Here is a 25,389-nt window from a genome sequence, read left to right as displayed (position 1 = left end):
GTTCATATTTTACTCACCACCCCCAAAAGAGGGGACATCTGATCTTTTATTTAAAAAAAACCCCGCAAACATGCAGGGGACTGGACTAGTCCTTTCCAGTTCTACAATTCTATGACTCTATGATTACGTGATTTGCCCCAAAATTATCCATTAACACCATTTTTTAAAAAATCACATCTTTTTAAACCTCTCTTTAAAAAAAAAAACAGATGTGCCAAGAAGCCAGTAAGAATTCTCTTTTTAAAGGCCTATTCTTTTTGAAGGGCTTATTCCTGCTCCCACTAGAGTCAGAGATAAAATTCCTATCCTTAAGGGTCAAATTTTCAGGAGCTGTAAATAGAACATGGATTTACATCGGCTGAGGATCTGTCCCAGACAGGAGCAATTCCTAAATTACCAGGCAGAAGTTACCAAGCAATCCTGTGATCAGCAATGAACAAGTAATGTGCCATTTACAGTACTGATTGGAGGGTGTGACGGTGCCCCCCATAAGGCTTTATGGAAATAGGTTTACGAATGTATATATGACATAAGTGGAATATGTTTTATGCTACATATGGCACATCTGTAAAGATTTTATGCTACATTTGGCACATCTGTAAAGGTTATGATCTACTGAATCTATTCATCCTATTTGTATGCATGTGTCATTATCATATTCGAAGTTATGAATATTCGCTGTATACTTGTTTGATTTTAAATAACCTTACTAAGGCATTTGGTCAGCTTCTTTAGAAAGGAATTTGCAAGTTAAGTGCCCAATCAAGAAGCACTTAACGCACAATGGATCTTGGAAGGCTCCAATCCACATAAGAAGTCTACCTGAGGATGTTCAAGGTAGCATGTAAGCAATGGCCGCTGCCTATAAAAACTGAGTCATGCATGGACATGTGACTTACCCATGTGACTCCAAAACTTCATCTTGGAGCTGGAATTTGCTTAGGAGAGAGGAGGGGGTCTCCACCCACAAGAGAAAGTCTATTTAAGCCCGTGGGAGACCCCTCCATTTTGTCTTCAGCTGGCTAACGAGATAGCCTGTCCACCCCCAAGGATACCTGAAAGAAACTGGAACAAAGGACAGTAACTACAGGGGGTGTGTGATTGCTGGACCCAGACTAGAAGGAGACTAGTCTGTAAAAGGAAGCTTATTGGAATTCCTCTGAGGGTGAGATTTTTATCTGCATTCCATTTTCTTACTGTCTTAGACATAGACTTGCGTGTTCTATTTTATTTTGCTTGGTAATTCACTTTGTTCTGTCTGTTACTACTTGGAACCACTTCAATCCTACTTTCTGTATTTAATAAAATCACTTTTTACTTATTAATTAACCCAGAGTATGTATTAATACCTGGAGGGGCAAACAGCTGTGCATATCTCTCTATCAGTGTTATAGAGGGTGAACAATTTATGAGTTTACCCTGTTTTAGCTTTATATAGGGTAGAACAGATTTATTTGGAGTTTGGACCCCATTGGGAGTTGAGCATCTGAGTGTTAAAGACAGGAACACTTCTTAAGCTGCTTTCAGTTTAAGCCTACAGCTGTTAGGGGACATGGTTCAGACCTGGGTCTGGGTTTGCAGCAGGCTAGTGGGTCTGGCTCAAACCAGGCAGGGCACTGAAGTCCCAAGCAGCGTGGGCAGGGAAAGCAGGGACAGAAGTAGTCTTGGCACATAAGGTGGCGGCCCCAAGAGGGTTTCTGTGATCCAACCTGTCACAGAGGGGTCTGGAACTACTGAGTGAAGAGTTTACTGATTGCCTAAGGAAATTAGCAATTTAAATCTCTTGTTAGCTAAAGTAACTGCTTTAAAAAACACACACAAAATGAAGAGTAAAGAAATTGACAATCTGTCAGAACTTGATTGTTATATTTAATTGTCAAAATCCTCTTTGTTTTAAAAGCTAACACTCACAGTATCTGATACTTAGCTGTTTTACAAAGGTAACAAGCATGTTCAAGACACAAGACAGATTGTTCTCTTGGGAGAGGAAAACAAATCCAACACTATTATTCACAGATCAGTGTCTTCTTAGTAATTGACTGGCCCATCATCTGTTGACATTTCTAAGATTTAGCATGTAGAGCAGAAAATGAGCTGGCAAGGAATTTGCCGGGAGCTAAGGAACTCCATTAATTTTATTTTAAAACCTTAACAAATATTCAGTTTGGAGCCCAATCATCCAGCTCTCACTGAGTTTATGGGAGTTTTGCCTGAGCAAGGGCTTCGGTCAATATCAAGCCCCCAGCAGACTTCAGAGCTGCATTTTATTAGCCTACTATTCCCTGAACCATTCTACAAATATGGATGATAATGAAACATGTTTCTGGTATTTACAGCACATTCAGGCTTAAGAGAGTGAGTGCTGTTATCAGCTCTCAAATGTGGTTACATTTGGGCTGGCAGACTTCTTCCAGGGAAAGGGTGGGGAGGGGAGGAGGAAGGATCCAATTGTCCCTTCAGACAACCTCTTTGGACATCTTTACAAGGATCCATGTTCTGATCACTTATGGGTGGATCCCATAATGCTTTGAGGAAGAGTAAGTGTGTCTGGACCAAATTCCAACTTGAGTAATAAATCTTTAAATTCCGCTTGCAACTTTAATTGGATGCAGTTTCTTGTTCCTCTTGTCCCAAAGGTTTGTGTAGTGTTGGTATATATGGCTACCATGTCCCATCTCTGAGGCAGGTGCCTTTCAATGATGGGTGAAGAAATTCTAACATTGTACATACAGAGAACACTCCTGAATTCTTTCTGCACCCAAAAGTTTTGTTTCTATGGCATGGAGGGATCCCTTGGGATGAATGGTAGTATACAAATATAAGATATTTCTAAGGGGCCTTCTACCCTGTAGGTCATTCAGCCTTCCTAGTGCCTACACTGGTAATCAACAGTCCTTCTATGGCACTGCTCTGGAGGAAGATCACAGCTTCCCCTGTGCCTTTAACCTAATATGCAAACAGAGCAACCGTCACTTTCCTCTGCCTCCCTCAAGAGTTTAGTCAAACCCAGCAACTGCCCCCAATAAGTTCAGCTGCAACAAAATCAGCTGTTACTGACAAAGAGAATCATAAAATAAAAAGATAATCGCATACACACCTAGACATATATTACAGAAAGAATCACTGGGTTGGCACATCACTATGGCCCCAATTCAAATCCCTATTGAACAAAAACTTGAGCATGTGCTTAAATTTAAGCACAGTCTTAAGTCCCATTGGCTTGGACTTAAAAACTTTTAAATCTTTTGATGGTTTGGGGCTTATGTTAGTAATAGCATATTATAAGATTACTTTATCCAGATTGTTGCAGGAGAAATCTCTTCCTGCCTGGAAGAAGTACATTTAAAAAGGCATACTCCTCAGAGGAAGATGCTTTGGACAGTGTCGGAGTGTAACCCCAACCGTTCAGTTAGAGGTCTTCTCATGAGGTTTTCTCCCTCTACGCAAGATGGTTGACTGACAAAAGGAAAAGTGCATTTTAACACTGTATTTTAAGCAGAATGCGGGTTTTTAATCAATTGTTATATAGTAGTAGATTTTGAGGAAAAGCACTTGAAGAAGATATTTATTTATCAAACATCAACTATTTATTATACCAGCAAGGGTATAAATGTACAGTGAAACTACACTGTGTATGCATGTTGTTCTCAAAATAGATATGTCATCTTCTAAACTACTATATATAGGGACAGATTGGAATGATTCATTAATTTTTGTGACACAATGACATCTGGTGGACTCCACATGCAGGTAATAGGAAATGTAAAAGCACAAGGAAGTAGGCCAGAGAGAGGCATGGAGACAGACTGAGTTTTGTGACTCTGTGTGGAAAAACTAAATTCACTTGCATCCATTATGTTCTTGATGTAATAATAGAAGCAATTTACTGAAACCTGATACTCCCTGCTTCCTTCAAAACTTATGTGGAGTTACTCCCAGTATTGGCAACCCAATGTTTTCAAAAATCATGACTTGAGACCTCAAAAAATCATGAAAGAAGCTTAGAAAATAATACATTTGGTGGAAGGGAAAGGGAGAGGGTGTCTTTGCTTCTGGTTTTTGAGCTTTTAGATTACATTTGGGTCAAATTTTCCAGCTTTTTTCTGCAATCACAAAAGGGCTAAAAATTTACTTTAAAAAAATTAAAACTGAAATTCTCACATAATCACATGACTCCAGGAGCTGGGGCTTAATGCAAATATCATGAGACTCACAATAAAACTCCAAGAGTTGTCAACACTGTACAGTGTAACTGAGAGGAAAATCTGAACCCAGGTAGCTTCTTAGAAACTAATCCAATATTTCTTGATTTATTTTTCCAAGAATTGAAAATTATTAGCCTTGGCAATGTTCTCATACTATGGTGCAGTGTAAATCAAACAGAGCATGACTTTTTCTGATATACCAGATGTATTTGCAGCTCCTTCAAGGTAATGGCTGCAGGATTTCTAAAACTTCTTAAATTCATATTCTTATTTAAAAGCGAATAAACATTATTTAAATACTCAAGAGTGTATCATATTAAGTTATTTATTCTTATTCTACCTTAAAGACATGCATTTTTGTTTTTGTCTTTCTGTTTTTCTTGGTGTTTATTGCTCTTCAGTATGGTTTTTGTTTGGGAGAGTTTAGGGGCTAGTTAGAAACTGGGGCCCCAATACGGAACCACTTAAGCAGATGCTTAGTCTAAGCATCTGCTTAAATCCAATTGAATTAAACTGGAATTAAAGTATGTGCTTCAGGTCTTTCCCAAGTTAAGGTGCTTTCCTGAACTGGTGTCTTGGCTATGCTCCTATCTGTGGAGGGTGCTTGAATAATGATTCCATGTAGCCTTGTAACTGACTACTTTGTTTTTAAAAATTTAATTGTCTTTTTTTCCTTTTAAGTGAAAGCAAAACAAAGGCAAGCACTATTTTGTCATAAATAACACTCGTTAGGATTTGAACTGGAATAGGATATATCTACGCTGCCCAAGCCCCCCTTTCTGTCCACACACAAATCAGTCCAATTTGGATCAGTAAGCACTCAGGACCCAGTTCGTAGCACCCTGTTAGTGGGGTGGGTCAGACTCAGGTTCAAGCCCTGTCATTTTGCACTGTGGATGCAGGTCAAGCCACAGACCCAAGTCAGAAAGTCTGCATAGTGCAGTGTGGACATGTTAGCATGGCTGTAAAACCTGGGTCCAGCATCTGTAAACCCAGATTTACAATGCAGTGGTGATGGCAGGCACTCAAATGCTGGCTTGGAAACACCAAGTCCCCAAGCCCAGGTCCCACAGGCTTGGGTTTACAATACAGGGTAGACATACCCTTACTGACCCTGCAGACACTTATGCACTGTGACAAAGTTCCTCCTCTGCCTTGGTGAGTCCTGTGCTTATTGGCAGATTTGCTCACCTCAGAGATTCACATCAGCCCTTAGTTTGGCCACTTTTGCTAGTGGCTCAAACCTGCCATTCACTCAGCTAACCTCATCACTGGCCAGCATGGGGAAAAGGAAAGAGAACAATCCCCACAGTCTCTGCTGCTTCACCTAGTGGGTCGGGGGACAGGCCAGGGACCTTCCCCTCTGGTGGGACCCACAGTCCAGGTCAGCTCCTCCTGTATCCAATAGGGAGTTGGGGGGATGGAGGGAACCCGGGCCCACCCTCTACTCCGGGTTCCAGCCCAGGGCCCTGTGGATCACAGATGTATACAGTGTTTCATGTAGCACCTGTGTGATAGCTACAACCCCTGGGCTACTTCCCCATGGCCTCCTCCCAACACCTTCTGTATCCTCACCACAGGACCTTCCTCCTGATGCCAGATAGCATTGGTACTCTTCAGTCCTCCAGCAGCATGCCCACGCCCACACCTCTCAGCTCCTTGCGCACCTTCACTGACTGAAATGAGGTCCTTTTTAAACCAGGTGCCCTGATTAGCCTGCCTGTCTTAATTGAGTTTAGAAGCTTCTTAATTGGCTCCACGTGTCCTAATTAGCCGGTCTGCCTTAATTGGTTCCAGCAAGTTCCTGATTGTTCTGGAACTGCCCCGTTACCTTACCCAGGGAAAAGGGACCTGCTTAACCTGGGGCTAATATCTCTCCCTTCGATCACTCTCCCATAGCCATTTGACCAGACCCTGTCACAGCACATAAACAACGTCATATACGTGACTAATCCCCATGTACTCCATGGACCTACACACAGGAGTAGAATTAAGTACATGTGTAAGTAATTTGTGGAATCAGAGCCTACAGGTCAGATTTTTAAAGTCACTATTTAGGCACCTCACTCCCATTGAAATAAATGAGTTAGGTGCCCAAATGCCCTTAAGAATCTGGTAAATTTCTAAACATGCATTTAATGTAAAGTGTTACCCCAGTATAATTCCAATATACTGCAGGGAAGAAAACACTCACCTACATCACCAATCAGGAGAACAGGACTGAGCAGCTCCTCAGGCAGGGGAAGGTTTCTGCGGAACTCAGTGTGCAGTGCTCGCAGACAAATGCAAGAAGGACCATGTAACTAACCCCAATGTTCTTCACTAGTGAGGCTCAAATACCCAGGCAGCTAGAAATGTGGCTCTATTACCATGCCAGTGCATGCTCATACACATATATTTTGGTGGCATTATCTATCTAGCTTCACTAGAAGAGCCACATTCCCTTCCCTCACTCAAGATGGCAGATAAGCCAATTCATTTTTTAAATTATTCTAAGATTTTTTTAAACTTAAAATAAATCACAGAAAAATGAGGCTTCCTCTTAGGAGTGTGTATATGGAGGTTAGCCTTCCCTTGAAGGAGGTATTCTGCGGGGGAGGGAAGTAAAAGAGATAGATGCTTACAAGCACTGTTGAAGTCATATACTTTGCAAAATGCACCTTATCTGCACAATCAATGCAAATCATATACAGGATAAAGATGTTTACTGAAATCAAGTGCATCTGTAAACATCCATTTTAGGAGATTACTAACAGGTTTAATGGAAATAAATAAAGCCATGTGTTTTACATTAAAATGAAAATATGACCTTGTTTACATGAAAATCAAAAGTCTCAGTGGTATTTTATTTTGTCTTGGTACTGTTTTGTGATTCATAACTAAAAATCACAAGATATTATTCCTTTCTCTCAACAGCTAAAATTCCCTGCACAGAGCATGCTTTGTCATTAAGCTATACCATCATACATGTGCTATTGACTATTGCTTTGGATTGCTCCAGATTTTAAAATACATATTATTGTCATCATTTGGCATCAGGTTGTCATTTTTCAAACCCACCATTTTGCAGCAATCCTGTTGACTAAAAACATCATAGCTGTAATATTAAGTTGTTTAACCTTTTTATCTATCCAGGATAGTTACAGTGTTTAGGAGAGATTATTACACAAAAAGCCCACCCCTAGTCCAAAGATCTCACAGTGTCCCATTGTTTTTTGGGGAAGTTCTATGGACTGGGTATACAGAAGGTCAGCCTAGATGATCACATTGGTCCCTTCTGGCCTTGGAATCTACGAATCTCCTTGTTATTAAGCACCAAGATTAAGAATATGAGGCACTCTGTGTTTAAATACATAAATAGACTCAGCTAACTTAGCACACGTGATCTGTATATTACTACTCAGCCATTTCTCATAGTGCTAAGTATAAGATGTGCAGCCGAAAAGGAAGTATGATGCCATCTGCTCTTTAAAGTTATAATGGGATATGTGAAGGAGAAAACACAGTGATATGCGTTCCTCTATAACTAGTGTAGCTGGAAAATATCATCAGATTTGCAAAATTACTGAAAAAGCTGTTTCATACAAAGAGCACGGCATATATGTAATGAAGACCATAATGCTACTTACCAACACATCCAGAATAAATATTTCACAAAATGCTAATACAAGTTTCCATAAATAGCTATGGTACTTTAAAAATAAATATTGCAGTGTTCAGTATCATTATAGCTAATTATAATGATTAGACTTTGCATATAATAAAACAATTTAGAAAACTCAGGACAAGAGAGGACTCCTGGGGGATCTAAGAAAACTAGGTAAGTGGAAGATTAATTTCAATGTTCACAAATGCAAGGGAACAAACATTGTGGAAGAAGCAATTTAGGCTACTATTATGCATTGCTCATTTCTAAATTATAACCATTCAGGAAAAGGACCCTGACATCATTGTTGGCAGTTCAATGAAAATCTCTGATCAATGTGCAAAGGGCAATCAAAAATATTAAGATATATAAAGAATGCGATAGAAAATGTTACAATGCCCTTATATAAGTCAATCGTTCACTCACTTATTGAATGAAATGTTCAGTTCTGGTCAAGCTATCTCAAAAAAAGACACAGCAAAAATGGAAGGGGTCTAGAGATGGCCAATGAAATGTACAGAGAGGCATGGAAAAATTCAATCTGAGGAGAGTGAAAAGTTAAGGGTAAACTTTTGAAAAAGGCCTGTGACACTCAGAAAGATAATTCCCATTTTCAAAAGTGATTTAGGAACTTGGGAGCCTAACTCTTATTGACACAGTGAGACTTGCATTTCTATGGGCCAGATATTCAAAATCTCATTGATTTCAATGGATGTTAGGCATCTAATCTACTTAGGTGATTTTGAAAATCCCAGTAGTTGTCTATCTTTAGGCACCTAAATACTTTTGAAAATCTGTCCCTAAGTGCCCAAGTCATTTTTTAAAATGGGACTTAGATGCTTTTGAAAAATTTACCCAAGGGCTGTTATATTCAGAGAGGAGACAAGTAAGAAGTCCCATGACAGAAGTACACAAAACAACAAGAAGGTAAGTAGGCACAAGGGAACTTTCAATTAAATTGAAAGGTAGCAAAATAAAAATAATACAAGGAATTCCATTTTTATACAACATATTGTTAAGCTATGGAACTCATTGAAACAGTATGCCATTGACTGCCAGAGTTTAGCAGGATTCAAAAAAGGATTAGACATTTATATGGATAAAATAAACTCCACATGTTTATGATAAAAGAAAATATTAAGAGGTACAAACTCTCATGCCTTAGGGACCAAGCGAACTGCTAACTGTCTTATTTCTCCTATGGATACACTATTCCATAACTAGCCATTATTTAGATTCTTACACCTTCCTACAAATGGTAATAGCCTCTGTCAGAGACAGGATACCGGACCAGATGAACCATTGGTATGATCCAATAGGGCAACTTAAGCTCTTTGGGGCAGAGTCTGTCTTTTTGTTCTGTATTTGTATAATGACTAGCACAATGGGGTCCTGGCCCATGACTGGGGCTCCTATGTGGTTTGATAATACAAAGTAACAATTCCTATGCCCCTATTTTTAAAAGGGTTTTGGCTACCAATTTCAAAAGAGACTGGTGAATTTGGATGCATCAGTTTGGGGACGGGGGGTTCAACTTGAGACACCTTAAATGTAATTTATAGCAAGTCTGCCCACTGGTACTGCTGCTTTGACTGATTGTGTAACTTTTCTTTATTGTGCTTTTAAGTTTATGTCAAGCATGCTCAGAGCTCTGGAGCTTAAATATTGAGTTTTAAAATCTAAATAAAATAGAGGGGCCTGATTTTCAGAAGTGCTGAGCATCCTCAGAGAGACTGGAGCATTTAAAGTGACTCAAGTTAGGCACCCAAAAATTAAGACACCAAAAATCGCTAGTCACTTATGACAATTTAGGCCTTTCTGACAAAAAGGCTCTACTTTCTCTATGATTTTGCAGTTTTTATTTTTTACATTAAAATAGTTACAATACACTTCACTAGAACTGAAGGCGAAGTTACTCCATTCATGAAGCTGAATAATCCCTGTTACACACAATTATGAAAAAATTAATTGTCTCTCCAGTGATCATGCGCACACTAAATACCTTTGAGTCCTGTTTGCATAGAACTAGCAGAACCAGTCACACCAAATAAGTATGGTGCAGTGCTGGAAAGATAATTATAGGCTTCCAAACTTGAATCATTAACTAAACAAAGCCACCAAGAAAAACAGGTGAGCCCTCAAAGGTTGTGCTCTCGAGTGTGTCGAAGATATGAAGCAAAGCCACAGGTGTTACCTTGGTTTGGGAAGTATTTCAGAGTACTTTGTTGTTGAACTACTCCCCCGTATGCAAAACCTTAGGAAAAAGAAGTGGACAGTTACTAGAGGAAGGAAGTGGCATGCTAGACACAGTTAAGAAATCATCCACAAATGTCCTGAAGCTAATTTAAGAGGCATGGATCCTCTGGTCATAGCATGGAGTCTGAGCCTCAAATGGGCTTTTAAAAAGTTTTTAAGAAAAACAAAAAAAGCCAGGACTCCAAGACAAATGGAGACAGACACTATCACGTGCTACCATGACAGGTTCAAAAGTGTCTTCTGTAAAGAAGTTTTCTTCAGAGGTTACCACACCATCTGAAAGACCTCTGTAACACAATTAATATTTAAAACTTTGTTATTTCTGTTTTCTCCAGACATGAATGTATTGACTACGCATCTTATACTTGATATGTGTGAAATACTAGCTGATTATCCTTGTTGCTATGCGGTCACTTTCCTGAGGCAGGCAAAGTGAAGTCAACGTGACAATCCAGTTTGCTGATTTTAATTAAGGGACTGGAACAGAGAGTCCAACTTCAGTGCCAGCAGAGCAAGCCATGCCAAGGCAGACTTGGCACATTGGGTTAAAGGGTCATATCAGAAGCAATACCATTCAACATCAGACCAACATAAATTCCGAAACAATATAACTTCGCCAGAAGTACAGTGCCTGATGACTCTTTGTCAAACTTAATTAACGTTAACCGTCTTGCAGTTGATTTGCAAAATTTTCTTTATGCCCCACTTCTTTTGTGCTTTCTGCAATCAGGACAGTCTATTTTAGCAGTCACCTTGTTTACATTTTAAAGTGTTTATAACGTTTTAAGAAACACAAAAGCAGAAAATTAACAGGGATTTAGATGCAACAGATGGGCACTGAGATTAATGGGAGCAGAGTTAGGCCAATGCTGAGCAGTTTTGAAATTCCACCCTGTACGTACTTAAAAAAAAGAAAGAAAGAAAAAGGCGAGAGCAACATCATAACTATATGAAGAGAGTGGAAACTTCTCTGTGGGGCCAGTGTCAGATCATTTTAGACCCAACATTTTACCTCCCTTAATGTTTCCTGTTTGATCAATGTGTAGTTCCTGTGGACTCTTAAGGTCATTCTTTTTAAAGGGGCTGCTGATTTTGGTTGCCTCAGTTACTGGTCTTCAGACACCTTGGACCAATGAGAGATACAGCTCTTCAGCACCTTTGAAAAATCAGAAAAGTCGTTACCCTTGGTCACCAAATGCTTTTTGGCATGTCCAAATGTGGAATTTAGACACCTCACACAATTAAGATACCCCAGGTTAAAAATTTGCCCTCGTTAGTAGGGGATGAAGCACTCAGCACATTCCCTCTTAGTGTAGGAACAAGCCAGGAGCACTCTGCTCCTGTAATTTTGGGCTGCCAAGCAGACAGACAAGTAAGTCTGCTCTAATTTACACCAGGGACTGCACTGGGCCTACAGAGTAGCCCAGAATCTGGGAGCCCCCTTTACTTCCACTTTTGGGCTGTGACTTCTGTGCTGCACTTCTTGAAAAGCAGAGCACAGAATCTGGCCCACACAAGACAGACAACAATACGTTTAAACACAAAGTATGTGGGAACAGACAGGATGTACAAGTTCCACATCACCACCCAGGGGGGCAATTCTAGGAGAATAAAAAGTTGGAGGGGGAAAGGAAACATGTCTCCTCATACCCTTTACTGCTTGTGCCAGTGGACAGGGCTGCAGATGTGAGAGTGGGGAGAACAGATCACTCAGACCTCGGGAGAGTGACTGTCGGGACATAGAGTAGCAGCTGTGTTAGTCTGTATTCGCAAAAAGAAAAGGAGTACTAGTGGCACCTTAGAGACTAACAAATTTATTTGACCATAAGCTTTCGTGAGCTACAGCTCACTTCATCAGTTTCCACTGAATGCATTGGATGAAGTGAGCTGTAGCTCACGAAAGCTTATGCTCAAATAAATTGGTTAGTCTCTAAGGTGCCCCAAGTCCTCCTTTTCTTTTTGTCGAGATATAAGTTCTAATAAATCCCCTGACACAGGGTATCATGGGAAAGTTGTAGACAGGTCACTGGCCTGCTGCAGAGGGAGGTGGGAGGGTTGCAGAGCAACCCCCCTGCACTCATCCCACAGAGGCAGCTCCTATCCTGGAGGGAGGCTTGGGGCTGGCTTCGCGCTCGGGGCATTGTGACCCACTCCTGACCACCTCTCCATCATGACAAAATGCAGCTGGTGGTTTGGGAACCACTGTGCTAAAGGCTGAACACTGGATTTGCTGTTAAACTAATTTTACTGTGGCAGTTAATTCAGTTGGGAAGTTAGGCCAGCAACCCAAAGCGTCAGCGCATATCTAGCAACCATCCCTCATTTCCAGGCGCATCCCTCAGTTCAGTCCCCAAGTTCCACTCAAGTTTAGCATCCCCGCACTTTTCCTGGGCTTCCCACCGGACACAGGGGCAGAAGAAAGTGAAAGTATTGGAAACCCCCCTCCCTCCCTCCCTCCCTCCCCGCATGGTAAGTGTCCGGTGTGTGGATAATTTCCCCGCGTCCCTCATTTTGGCTCTTGGGGCCGCACCGAGTCACCCACCCAGCCACCCCCGCCGCGCTGGGCCTGGGCGAGAGTTTCGTGCCCGCGGCGCTGCAAAGAGTTAACCCCGGCAGGAAGCGCTCGGCAGCCACACTTCCTGCGCGGGGATCTCCCCAGCTGTCACTCTTCCTCGTGACTCGCCGCCTTTTGCAAGGAGGAGGCGGGAGCGGGAGCGGGAGCGCGCCCGGCTGTGTTTACCTGGCTCCGGCAGAAAGCAGCCTCCCTTCCCGCCGGGGCGGGGCCAGAAGCCCAGGTTGGGAGCCTCGCTCTCCGCTGCAGCCGAGCGAGACGTGTCAGGGCTGGGACGCCCTGCAGCAGCGGGGTGAATCCGGCTCCGTTCCTCACGCTCCTCGGAGAGCCAGCATGCCCGCCGTGGACAAACTCCTCCTGGAAGAGGCTTTGCAGGACAGCCCGCAGGTACCCGCCTCTGTCTCATCGCCGCTCCCGCCCTTTCCCTCCGCGGAGCACCCCTGGAGCCAGCCTCGGGCTGGCGGGAGGCGCCTGGGCGGCGCGGCGGTTCACAGGCCGGCGCAGGGGGGAGGGTTGTTTTCACTAACCCCGCCGTGCCGTGGGGCTGCTCTGGGGCTAGCCCTGCTCGGCGCCGTGCAGCGCAGATGCCCGTGACGCACCTGCAGTGACAGCGGGGTGAGGGCCGCACGGGATTCAGCAGGCCCGAGCAAAGCGGGGGGGGGGGGCCCACAATCCAGGCTGGTGGCTTGGGGCCCGGGTGAGACGCTGAGCAAGAACAACAAATCGTAATAACAGGAGTTAGTGTCCGACCGCCTTGTGCGTCTGCGGCTCCCAGTGTGCGTGAAGAAAGGTGGGTGGGGCGCATGCCACCATTTTACAGATTGGGAAACTGAGGCACGGCAGGGGTTAGGGGGTTTGCAGCGGCCTACGTGAACGGCGTCTTTTTGCTGTGGGGGCAGGGAAGTAGCCACCCAGGAGTAGGCTGAGGCGATTCAAAGTGGAGGAAATTAGGTCACCTGTCACAGGGGGAGGACTGCGGGGGAGGGTTTCATAGACCGTCTGGGAGGGGTTGGCACCTGGGATGAGAAAAGGGTGCCCCGCCCTCTCTTCTCTGTCAAACTACCCCCTCCCTCTCACTAGTTGGATGTGACTGTGCTGGCTCCAAGGCTTTTCCAGAGGAGGGACCCATGGGGGGAGGGCAAGGTGTCAGCCTGCGACATGTCCTAGGCAATGGTGCTTGAGGTGCATGTGTACTTAGCCAGCCTGCTGTTGGTTTCCCTAGCTCCTCTGACCAGAGTGGTGAGAGACTGCTGGGCTTATAAAACTGGGACGCAATATTGTTTGTTATAAAACTGAGAGAGACACCAGGGCAGTCACTGAAAACAGGGATGTTCCTGAGTTTTAGGGACACAGTCGCTGTGTGGATTCATAGCACTAAATCCACACTCTTACGGCCCTTTCCATTTCCATCCACCCTTCAGGGGCTGGAGAAGAATTTCCTTGTATTAGACTAGATCTCTTTCCTTCTGTCTAGCATACTCTAGACCACACAGTGATCTCCAGGCTAGGCTAGCTGCAGCCAATGCTACATCCTTATTGGAAAAGCGAACAATGGACCTGGGGAATGCTCCACACAGAGGAGAGGCTAGCAGGTGCTCCGTATTGATGGTGAGAGGGAGAAAGGGGTGAGAAGGAGGAATGCTGAGAATTGGGGGTGAAAAGGGTGGGGAGGAGAAAATTGGGGAAGGTAGGGAGATACTATGGGGGCACAGGGAAACAGAAGTCAGCGGGAGGAGTTTATGGATGGGGAAGAGAGGGGACTTCACCAAGGGATGGGAAGAGGGACACATGTAGGAAGGTGTGTGTGTAAGGCATGATGAAGAAAGAAACAAAAGGAGGTGGCCGTATGGGGAGGAAAGAAAGGAGGACAGGTGTGATTGGTAATTAGGAGAGAGGTAAAGTCCTAGATCCATGGCAAGGAGCAGCAGTAGTTTCACCAGGATGGACCTGTTGAGGCTCTGTGACCCCATTCTACTACCACCCCAAATTGGCTGGTCCTAGACCAGCAGGAGGAAGGAAATTAGTGCTGGGAGGAATCAGAGCCCCCTTCCTTTTGATACAGGGGGCACCCCACAATTTAGTGAACTAGAGTAGATTTATTATTAATATTACTTGATAGTTATGGTGTTTACATCTCCAAGGCTCAATGCAAGTATTAATTCTGAATAACTTTATACAGCCACTAAGTAAACTCATTTTCCTGTTCCATCAACACCATCTCACATGATTAAAAATTTAACAAAAACTGAAAGCAACCAAAGAAAGCACAGACTAAGGTTTGAAAGTCTCCCCAGTCTTTAATGGCCTGAAACAAAGGACTTTAACCCTTCCTTTGCAATCGGTAGAAATACTGGAAGAGTAAAGACTATATAAACCTAAACCTTTGCAGGATATTTCTCGCTTGATTCCTTCATCATTTGTTGTTTTATCTAGGTTTCTGGAAAAATAATTTCACTTTTCCATAACTGCCACATGGTCCTTATTTTTGTAATAATAAATTAATTCATTTATATAAATTTTTAATTCACAAAATTAATTACATTTTCAATATAGTAACTTCTTGCATGAAAGAGGCCTGATTCTCCACTGTCTATTATTCGTTTGTGTTGTGGTAACACCTAGGAGTCTGTCATGGACCAGGACCCCATTTTGCTAGTTGCTGTACAAACACAGAACAAAAAAGACTGCCTCTGCCCCCAAAGAGCTTACTGTCTAGCACCTCTATAGTAATTTATTCTTGTACAAAGTGGGCCTGATCCTCTTTTGGTCTGTACTTTCTATAGTCATTTTCAGAACAAAACAGATATAAAACCATTCCTTTCGGACAAGGTGCCAGGCAGTGGAGAATTAGGCATAAGTTATTTATTAATAAGGTTTGCAAAGCTCACTTTCTCTCCAAGAGTAGTGTAATTATATCTTCATTGTCCCCAAGCATTATACAAAAAAGCCCCCACCTAATGAATGTATTCCATTTAAAGTGTTTGACTGCAAATTAGGAGACAGACTCACCCAAGTAGCCATCCTGAATTCAACACTCACTCATGTGAAGACCAGATTTGGCCCCATGTTTCCAGCAGCAAGAGTGGTGGCATGATTAATGAAGCCTCCACAGAAATGTTAAAAGGTTATGTTTGGATTACCATGGTTCACTGGTGTAGCTTTATCTAATACGTAAGAATTGGACAAAACAGCAAAAAGGAAACTATACATCTGGTTGTTAGTTGCACTGGTTTAAAATAGTGATTTTAAAAAGAAACATCATAAAGATTTTGAACTTAAACGTCCAAACTATTTGAATCATTTATAGAGTTTATTATTTTTGAACAAAAGTGCTAATAACTGATTCAATGAATAAATAAATGGGTACCTACAATTAAGTAGCTGACTCCATATTTAGGCATCTGAATAAGTAAAGCTGGGATTTTTCAAGGAGTCTATGCTAATTTCAATAGGATATAGGCATCTAAGGGCCATCTGTGCTCCATATTATGTAAATATATACTTAGGAGGCTAACTTTAGGCATCTATTTTTTGAAAATCTTGGCCTGAGAATTTTCTTGCTTAACATTTCCCATAATTCTGTTGCTTTATCCTGTAACCATGATCCTTTGTTTATTGTGTCTGGTGAATCAGTCTTTTGTCACAGCACAGTATAACGATGTTCAATGTTAGGTAAAAGAAAAGATGGGGTTATAGAGAACAGAAGTTTTAAATTAGCAAAACTATAGTCAGTGATTGCAACAACTCAAATCCAGGTATTTTTGCAAATTAGTATGTGTTTCAATTATTAAAATCCAGACTGGGGCTCTGTCCTGGAAACTCTCAGAACATGGGGTTCCCATTGAAAGGAGGAAGGAAATCAGTGCTGGGTGGAATCAGAGCCCCCTTCCTTTTGGAAGGAAGTTCTGCATGCCAAGGGCTTGCAGGATCTAGCCCTATGTAGCTTTCTGTTGGTGTATTTTGAATTCATTCCCTCTTTGATTTGTATGTGCTGTTGTTTTAATGAAAACAGTATTTTGCACTTCTAATGCTCCTTTTTATCCTACCATCTTAAAATTCTTTCCAAGCATCAGTTATCCCCCACAATGTTTCTAAGACAGGTAGTAATATACCCATTTAACATTAGTAAACTTAGGTTTTGTGAGATTAAGTGATTTACCCAGGGTAAGCCAGTACAGCCATGCAGAGTCTAAAATAGGACTTCCAGTCACCTGCTTTAATTACTAGACAACACGACTTTACACTGTAAATAGACACTTCTCAGCACCAGGGCTGGATTAAGCTTTTATGGGCCCAGGTGCCAAACATATTTGTGGGCCCTCATGTAGTCATTGTGGGCTCCAAGTGTGGGCCTGGTGTGGCGATGCCATAGTATACCCGGTATTGAATCTGAGACATTTTTCATGTTGATATCACACCTCTGCATGACTATATGTATTGCCATACACAGCTCCCTCAGCCCCCAGTTTTTCTCATTGAGCTGTACACCCATGTGGGTTTACCAGTGTCCACAGTGAGCAGAACTTTCATAGTGATCAGGGGAAACTCCCCACAGATTTATCTCCTTCCTCATTCAGACCTTCTGTAGCCATGTCTCCAGTACCTCCCTATGTCACCAGTCACTGTATGTGGTCTGAGCCCAATAAAATTCCACAGCCAGTAGATAGCTGATCAATTCTGACAAATGCCTCCCTCAGCTCCCATCCTGCCATTTGAGCAAGCCACTTGCAAACACCATTTCCCCAAAGTGAGGACTTAACCCCTGGGAACCTGAAGTCACCAGCCTTTCTCCCTCTGCTCCCATCTACATGCTAGTCTAGTACCTGATCACCACCACCACTCCCCATGCCTGTTTCCCTTCTACCTTGGACGTTATTCTCCCCTGCAAACCTGACCTGCTTCCACTTTCCCTGCTTCCCTTGACATTCCTTTCCTATGGGTGACCTCTGTTCCTTAGGTTAACTCCAGTTTCTTTATCTGCTCCTAGCTTATTGGCCCCCAGTAGTCACAGAGCCACCTGTAGCTTCTCTGGCTACAGCCATGGGGCCAATTGCCAGAGACCAGCCTTAGATAGCTGTAGCTACTATTCTAATGAGGGGTGGCAATTCCAAGGCTGAGCATGCTTGAACCTTGCAACGGCTGCACTGTGGGCTCTAAATCCTCAGCGCTGGCCCTAGGCAGCTACAGACTCTGCAGTTAGGCACTTCCCCCCTCTAGGCCATGGCTTTAAGTACCTGAAATGGATATCACCTGCAGCAGAGGCCACCAATTCTCACACACCCCTCAGTTAGCACATAGTCAAGCAGAAAGTGCAGCCTGAATGATTTTGGAGGCTAGAGTTCCAAGGGGTTCCCATCCCTGAGCAGCTGCTCAGCACAAGCTCACATGGCCCCCCTCCACTGTAGGACCAGGACCCTGTGAAGACAGTGGAGTTACCCCATGTATAATCAGTTCTGTCCAAAGCCTGTTGAAGTGAATGGGAGTCTTTTTATTGTCTTTAATGGGCTGTGTATAGAAGCAAATGACCCCATTCTAGACTCTAGGAGCAAAATGCATTCTATGCTGCACTGGGTTACTGTTGTAACAGGAAGGTCTCACATTACCGAGTGAATAAGCAACATCTATAGCACCTAACTTTTTCTGAGAGGCTTCCCACCCAATTAATAAATGTAAACCTGCTTCTCTTACAAGGGCTGAAAATATCAGGTAGTATGATCACAAAAGCAAGGCATTTCTGAATTCAGTAGGAATTTTGGATGTGCACAGAACACAGACAGGACTGGTTCCCGCATGGTTACAAAACTGCGGTAAAGTGGAACAATTTTCAGCTTGTGTGATTGGAGGATATCTGGATCCATATTATAAGACTGTCCTATAGAAATGAGGAAAAGTTGAGATGTCTTTGTTGTTCTTTTGTTCCACGCTTCATTTGTGTGGGAAATTTGCCAATGTAATATTTTTAAACAAAATTTTAAAAAATGGTAATGGCTGTTGAAAATACCAATTCCAACCCTAGTTAACACTGGGAAGATGCCAGCATTTGTTGCTCAATTTTATCCTACTTTTTCTACAGCAAATTACAGAGGATCAGTATATTTGATTTGGAAGAAATGAAGTAACAGCAGCCTAAATTGAGCTTGAGCACTCCTGAATTTTGAGGGTGTTCAAATCTGGAAGGCAGGTGCTAGATTCCCTTTCTGAATATTGAATAAATCTGGAAAGGAAAAGCCAATTTCTGCTTCCATGGCTCAGAAGTGGAAATCCTCCTGTACTGTATCTAAAGTTGCTCAGATGCTCTAGTAGAGCCTTCCCTCCCTTACTTATCATTTTAACTTCTGGTGGGATCCACATACCTCCCTTGCTAGGCTTCAGATAGAGAGGTGCACTGTCCATTTAGACCACCCAATTCCTTCTTTGGGGGCTGCCAAACGAGGTCACACCAGCATCCCTGGTCACACCAGCAATCCCTAAGACTCTGGGAAAGTCTTCTGAGGGTGATATCTGGGCCAAAGCCTTCTACTCCTTGGGCATACTTGTTCCCCATTCGCAGTGCCACTCCCATCTAGCAGCCAGCTCTCCATTCACAGCAAGCTGCAGTGCATGTGGTCTCAGCTTCTCCACTCCCCCCACTCCCTTTCATCTTGATAGCTTCCAAGGGAATGCTGGGAAATGTTCCTTCCCTGCTCCAGGGCTGGCTCTATAGGCAGGGAGCTGCCAAGGAAGTACAGTTCTCAGGGCCCAGTGGTTTCTCAGCTCCCATGCTGGATCCCTGCTGCTCCAAGGCTCGCTCTCAGAGCCTCCACTTCTGGAGCGCTGGGAGAGGGGAATAAGTGACTGTTACGGGCCCCTTCTGAGCTTGGGCCAGGCACTATGGAGCCATTGGCGCCATGGTAAATCTGGTACTGCTCAGGACAGATGAAATCAGACATTGTCTTAGTCCAAAAATCTCAGCAGAAGTGGTTTGAATCTCTCAGAAGCAATGTAAAATCTCTGCAAGGAGATTTGTAAAGAAAAGTAAATGTCTTAGAGAAGCAAAGGTTATATCCTCCCAAATAGTGATGCTTCTTACAGCTTTCCTAAGACTGTAAAATAAATTCCCATGATTAGCACCTATATACTTCGGGCACATTAGAAATGCCTAAGATAGGATGAAACACTGACAAGGTGTCAGGTGTAATATGATTATTAAAGTTCTAGAGTTTATGGTAGACAGATGGAACTAATGCAAAGTAATTTAGGGAAGACCTTTTCATTTAGTATCAAACAGATTGGATTGACCAGTTGGGACACTAGCTTTTTCTTTCTCCAATGGTGGAAGCACAAAAATTAATGTAATACAAACGAATACACATGACTAGTCAGTGCATTGCTACACACATTTTTCAAGATCCTACTGCAGTTAGCAAAAAGAAAAGGAGTACTTGTGGCACCTTAGAGACTAACCAGTTTATTTGAGCATAAGCGTTCGTGAGCTACAGCTCACTTCATCGGATGCATACTGTGGAAAGTACAGAAGATCTTTTTATACACACAAACCATGAAAAAATGGGTGTTTACCACTACAAAAGGTTTTCTCTCCCTCCACCCCACTCTCCTAGGACACTTTGAATTACCAAGGTGCAGAATGACTTTCTTAGAGACACTGTCAAAGTTACACTGCCATCCCAACTTTTTACCTACCCTTTGCTTGCCCAGCACTAATCCTTGGCCTTGGTTTGCTCCTTGGCACATAGCACTGCAACAATGTAATTTGCTGTCCTTGGCAATTCCACTGAAACAAGCCAAGTGGATGCATTTCTCCAAGATAACACAAGTTCTGTTTTCCTCTCTGCTGCTCCTCCGCTCACAAGAACAAAACAGAATGGCAGAGTGAAGAAACCATGCTTACAGATGCGCAGCACTAAGTCTATATGTATGACTATTGTCACAAGCCAACATACTGCTGTTGGTCTAATTTTAAGTCTACCAGTTTTGGCATTGTTCTTTTAAAAGTTGTTCAACCCAGAAGCCTCTTGAGATGTCATAATGGAAGATAATTTGTTTTATTACAAGGGGAGCTTTTAATTCATTCTAACCGTAGAGAAATAAAATTAGCGATGGTATTTTGACCACAAGTCCTTGGCATGGCTTTGATTACTGTAATCAGCAAAAGGAATTTCAGGATTTGTAACATTCCTGACTACGCTGAAAGGAGTATCTACTAATTAGAGCAAGAAGGTGTTAGTCAGGAGGACTCTGCCATTGCTTTGCAGTGTAAACTTCCAATCACATCACTTCTTTGTGCATCAATTTACCCGTCTCATTATAGTGATCAATTGGTATGTTTTTTTTATATTGTTGGATAATATAAAGAAGCTGTACACTGTATATTCAAAGTCTTATTATGCTGACTGATTTGTTTTGCTACAGTTTCTTTTATTTTATTTTTTTTAAATATTTCCATTTGGGAGTAAAACCTTTTGCTTTTTTCTTTTATTAAAGACTCGCTCCTTGCTTAGTGTATTTGAAGAAGATGCAGGAACCCTTACAGAGTATACAAACCAGTTACTTCAAGCAATGCAGCGGGTCTATGGGGCTCAGGTAATCTTTCATTTGTGTTGACTTTGTTTGCCAAGCAGTAGAGGCAACCTTATTATTCTGCTCCTAACAGATACACTGATTTGCAAAGGTGCAGAACATCTGCAGCTCCCTTTGATTTGTGCAGAAGTTGTGTGTTGCTCTGCTCTTTTGAAAATCAGTCTCTATGATATTGTCACTCCTTCCTGTCTTGGTGTTATCCTCTTATTCAGAAAAATGAAATAAGAATCATGGCATACATTTTCAAACTTGCCTGCCTAAAGTTAGGGTTAAATTTTCAATTAGATGCCTATATCCCCTTTGAACATTGGGTTTAGCTATGTACATCATTCATATGATTTTTTAAAAATTTACCCTAAATCCCACTGATTTGTAGTGAAGTTTAAGGCTTGTCTACACAGGGAGCTATTCTGGAATATCTCTTCCTGATTAACTCAACGTGTGGACAGTCTTAATCCAGCATAAGAATGTTTTATTTTGAATTAGCTAATTCCACTGGATTCCCTGGATTAGTTTGATCCACTGAAATAAACTAATTTGGAATAAAGCACTTTTATTCCATAATAGGAGTGTCCACACATGGAATTAATCAGGAATCATTAATCTAATTTAAATTATTATCCTACCTTATTCCAGATTAATTTCTGTGTGCAGACAAGCCTTTAGGCTCCCAAGTGCCTAATGGACAGATTTTTAAAAGTATTTAGGCACCAAAAGGTGCAGATAAACACTTAGTGGGATTTTCAAAAGTGCCTAGGTGCCTAACTAATTTAGATGTTTTTGAAAATCCCACTACGCATCTTTTCACATCTTGAGGCACCTAAATACCTTTGAAAAGATGGCCACAAGTTCCTTTTGAAAATGACACCTGAACTCTCAAATCACTTAGGCATCTCAAAATTTACTCCCTTGATCCTTATTTAGGTACTTTTGTTAGGGGCCTAAATATAGATTTAGATGCCTAATTTTAAGCAATCAAATTTAAAAATCCCTGCCCCAATGTTCTGAACAGGAAACAGAATCCACATCTTGGGCCCAAACCTGCACCACTCCACTCTCACAAGAGGTCCCTTTGACCATAATGGGACTATGCAGGTGAGTAAGGTGTGCTTGAATGAGTAAGGGTTTGCAGAATCAAACATCTTACTGTATTTTTTCCTTTAACCTTAGTGACTTTGTATTCAAATGAATGCTCTGAATCTTTATAGGAGAGAGGGGAAAAAAGGGGGCTGGGGGGGAGGTCCAGTGTTGCCAACTCTCCCAATTAGATTGCAAGTCATATTTGAGATATTTGATGTTTTACTTAAAGCCCAAACTCCAACAGACAAGTGACAACAAGAAAATCTCAGGTTTCATTAAAAAGTAAATGTCTAGTCCTCATACTTGTGGAGAAAAGACACAAAATGTGACCCAAGTGCACCTCGAAAGCTCAAATCCCACAATGCAAATAAAATGCCCAGATCCACAAAGATATTCAGGCTCTTAAGTTCCATTGATTTCAATGGACATTAGAAGCGAAAATACCTTTATGGACTGGGGCCAAAGAAAACAAGATATCTTATTTTTTTTAAAGAAACTAGTGATTTTTAAAACCAGTCTTGTGTTTTTGGTGGGCCTAACCCCTGATTTTTCAATAGTTGTGGTTGGCAAAACCCAGTGATGTTGTCTTTGACTGCCACAGCTCAGAGTTAAGGGACCTTAATGGCTGTGTAAACATTGATTTACAATATTCTTAGGAAGCAGATAAGTATAACCCTTATTTTACAGATAAGAAAACTAAAGCAAAGGGGAATTGACTTGCCTAAAGTGAGTGAGTAGAAAAGCTAGGTTCAGAACTCAAGGCTCCCTACTTTTGTGCTTACTCTTTTATATCTTATTCCCTCTTAAAAAGGAACAGGACTGCTAGCACTTCCTGGTGGGCTATCAGTGAGGCCAAGCCATGATGTATTCTAATGACACAACTGCTAAAGTGTGTTTGGCCCCATACACAGATAGCAATTAGCAATTAATATTATGAGCCTGATTATTTAGATTATTCACAATTGAGGAATTCATAATAAAACATGAACATACAACAGATATCACTTGCAGAGTCCACTACTTATTAGCAATCCACACAGAGAATATTTTCAGGACATTCTCTTTGGAACCAAAATAAATTGTCTAACCAGTCACTATTCCCCTTCCCCATCGAGGCAAGCAAACATCATTCATTTTGCAACAAGAGGTATGTGGCTCAAAAGAGCTGCCTTAAAAGTCTAGTATGATATTTTCAATGCTCAGTTGCCATGACAATGAATCCGAACTGGCTTCCAAACATTCTGTGCACCTCTGAAATTCCCAGCCATGGTCCATTACCTTTCATTAAAAAAAATCACATATTCTTTAAGATTACATGCAAAGAATATAAGGACCTTAGTATAAAGATTTACAGCAAAGCTGTGCAAAACAAACTATTTTATTGGGGTTGTCTGTCACACAGACAATATGATACTCTGAACATTAGTATTTTCTTGCTACTGATCCAAGGTTCATTTCAAACTGCATTTCTGGACCCTGGGCACTCAAACGCAATCTGATGTCGTAGGATGTTTATTCCCCAGGACAGCACACTGTCCACTAAGAGATCATTAGCAATGCGGCTCACGTCAGATGCAAGAAGCAATCCTTAAAGCGGCTAGCAGTAAGACATTATCATTGATAATGCTTCCAACATTAGCCACTAGGGCCTGACTTTTCACAAGTGACTGACTTTTGGTTTCCAACTTCGGATGACTTAAAGCAGTGGTTCTCAAGCACGGGTATGTGTACCTCTGGGGGTACAGAGAGGTCTTCCACTGGGTACATCAACTCACCTAGATATTTGCCTAGTTTTACAACAGGCTACATAAAAAGCCCCAGCGAAGTCAGTACAAACTAAAATTTCATACAGACAAAATGAGAAAGTGAGCAATTTTTCAGTAATAGTGGCTGTGACACTTCTGTATTTTTATGTCTGATTTTGTAAGCAAGTAGTTTTTAAATTAGGTGAAACTTGGGGCTATGCAAGACAAATCTGACTCCTGAAAGGGGTACAGTAGTCTGGAAAGGTAGAGAACCACTGCCATAAGGGAGCCTGATTTTCAAAAAGGGTTAAATTAAGCACCTGCCCCCTGAAAATGAGATTTCTCAAGTCAGGCACTCAATCAATAGTCGCTGGCAAAAATTTAGAGCCCAAAACAGCTAATGCAAGAAGTGCTTGGGAGAAGAGTGGCCAAGGAGGAAGGGGGAAATAGGTCTGGCAAGGAGTAGGAGACTCAGTAATATAGCAAAGCATGGGAAAGTGTGGTGGGACAGTGAGAAGAGGAAAGGTTATGGGGAAGCAAGAAATAGAGAAGACGGAAAACAGAAGGAAAAGAAAAGACGAGTTTCATGAGTCACAGTCAGCGATGGATGGAGCCTCCCAGTTCAATGGGTGTACTCAGCCGTTGCTGCCTCCTCACCCAACCAAAGGGACATCAACCACATGGAGTATCCCGGTACTGCAACCATAATCCTGCCCCGGTGTGGAGCGGGGGCTTGGGAAGGGGCGGGTGCCTAGAGAGCAAACCCATGCCACAGCAACGGCTCCTGCCCTGGGGGGCTGGACCTGGCTCCCTGAGAAGAGGTGTGGGGGCAGAGGATGCTGCTGCAGGTGGTCAGTAATCCCAAGCCACAGTGCCTAGAGCGCAGAGCCAGGCCCAGCCCCAGAGGACAAAAGCCACCACTGTGGGGTTTCTGTGTGTGCAACTGAGCCCATAAATCTCTGCTAAAGCCGCCCTGGCCACAGGCAAGAATCATTGTCTCTAGAAAAGCCAACTGAGGCACCAGGAAGTGGTAGGAGGCCTGAGAGCTTGAGTTTACATAGGCCCACACTGCTGCCTCCAAACCATCTTAGTCCTTACTGCCCCTTTGTGTCCTCTGAGTCACCCCTCTTGTGCTACCTCCTCTGTTTGGGACGGCCTCTCAGTTCTCCTATATCCATGCTCCTGTCCGCTCTCCACTTGTCATACTTAAAACCCAGTTCTTTTGTGAAGCCAGCCAACGCTGACCGTGTTGGGGTGTTGATCTCACTCCACCTGTACTGTATTGCTTCCTATCGGTAGCAGTCAGCA

General features: G+C 42.5%; 1 protein-coding gene and 1 long non-coding RNA gene across 10 annotated transcripts in view; one reads left to right on the top strand and one right to left on the bottom strand.

Moving 5' to 3' along the window:
• Positions 1-8,966: 8,966 nt before the first annotated feature.
• Positions 8,967-12,926, bottom strand: LOC140903255 (uncharacterized). The gene is made up of 3 exons (XR_012156196.1): positions 12,848-12,926; positions 11,120-11,263; positions 8,967-10,105 (listed from the first exon to the last, which is right to left on the bottom strand). It is a non-coding gene; the product is annotated as an uncharacterized LOC140903255 (long non-coding RNA).
• The window catches only part of APPL2 (adaptor protein, phosphotyrosine interacting with PH domain and leucine zipper 2), a 96,044-nt gene continuing 83,422 nt past the window's right edge, over positions 12,768-25,389 (top strand). For 5 of the 9 annotated variants that reach the window (XM_073324198.2, XM_073324180.1, XM_073324213.1 and 2 more), the window contains exons 1-2: positions 12,930-13,066; positions 21,161-21,259. In XM_073324198.2, the coding sequence (XP_073180299.1) occupies positions 13,013-13,066; positions 21,161-21,259 (153 nt within the window). In that variant the 5' untranslated portion in view covers positions 12,930-13,012. Of the gene's footprint in view, positions 13,067-21,160; positions 21,260-22,268; positions 22,352-25,389 lie in introns of those variants that run through there. The other 4 variants (XM_078850586.1, XM_073324221.2, XM_073324173.2 and 1 more) reach the window with 3 other exon arrangements.

This window comes from Lepidochelys kempii, chromosome 1 (assembly GCF_965140285.1).
Source record: "Lepidochelys kempii isolate rLepKem1 chromosome 1, rLepKem1.hap1, whole genome shotgun sequence".
NCBI lineage: Eukaryota > Metazoa > Chordata > Testudines > Cheloniidae > Lepidochelys > Lepidochelys kempii.
This window is presented reverse-complemented; position numbering and strand designations above follow the sequence as displayed.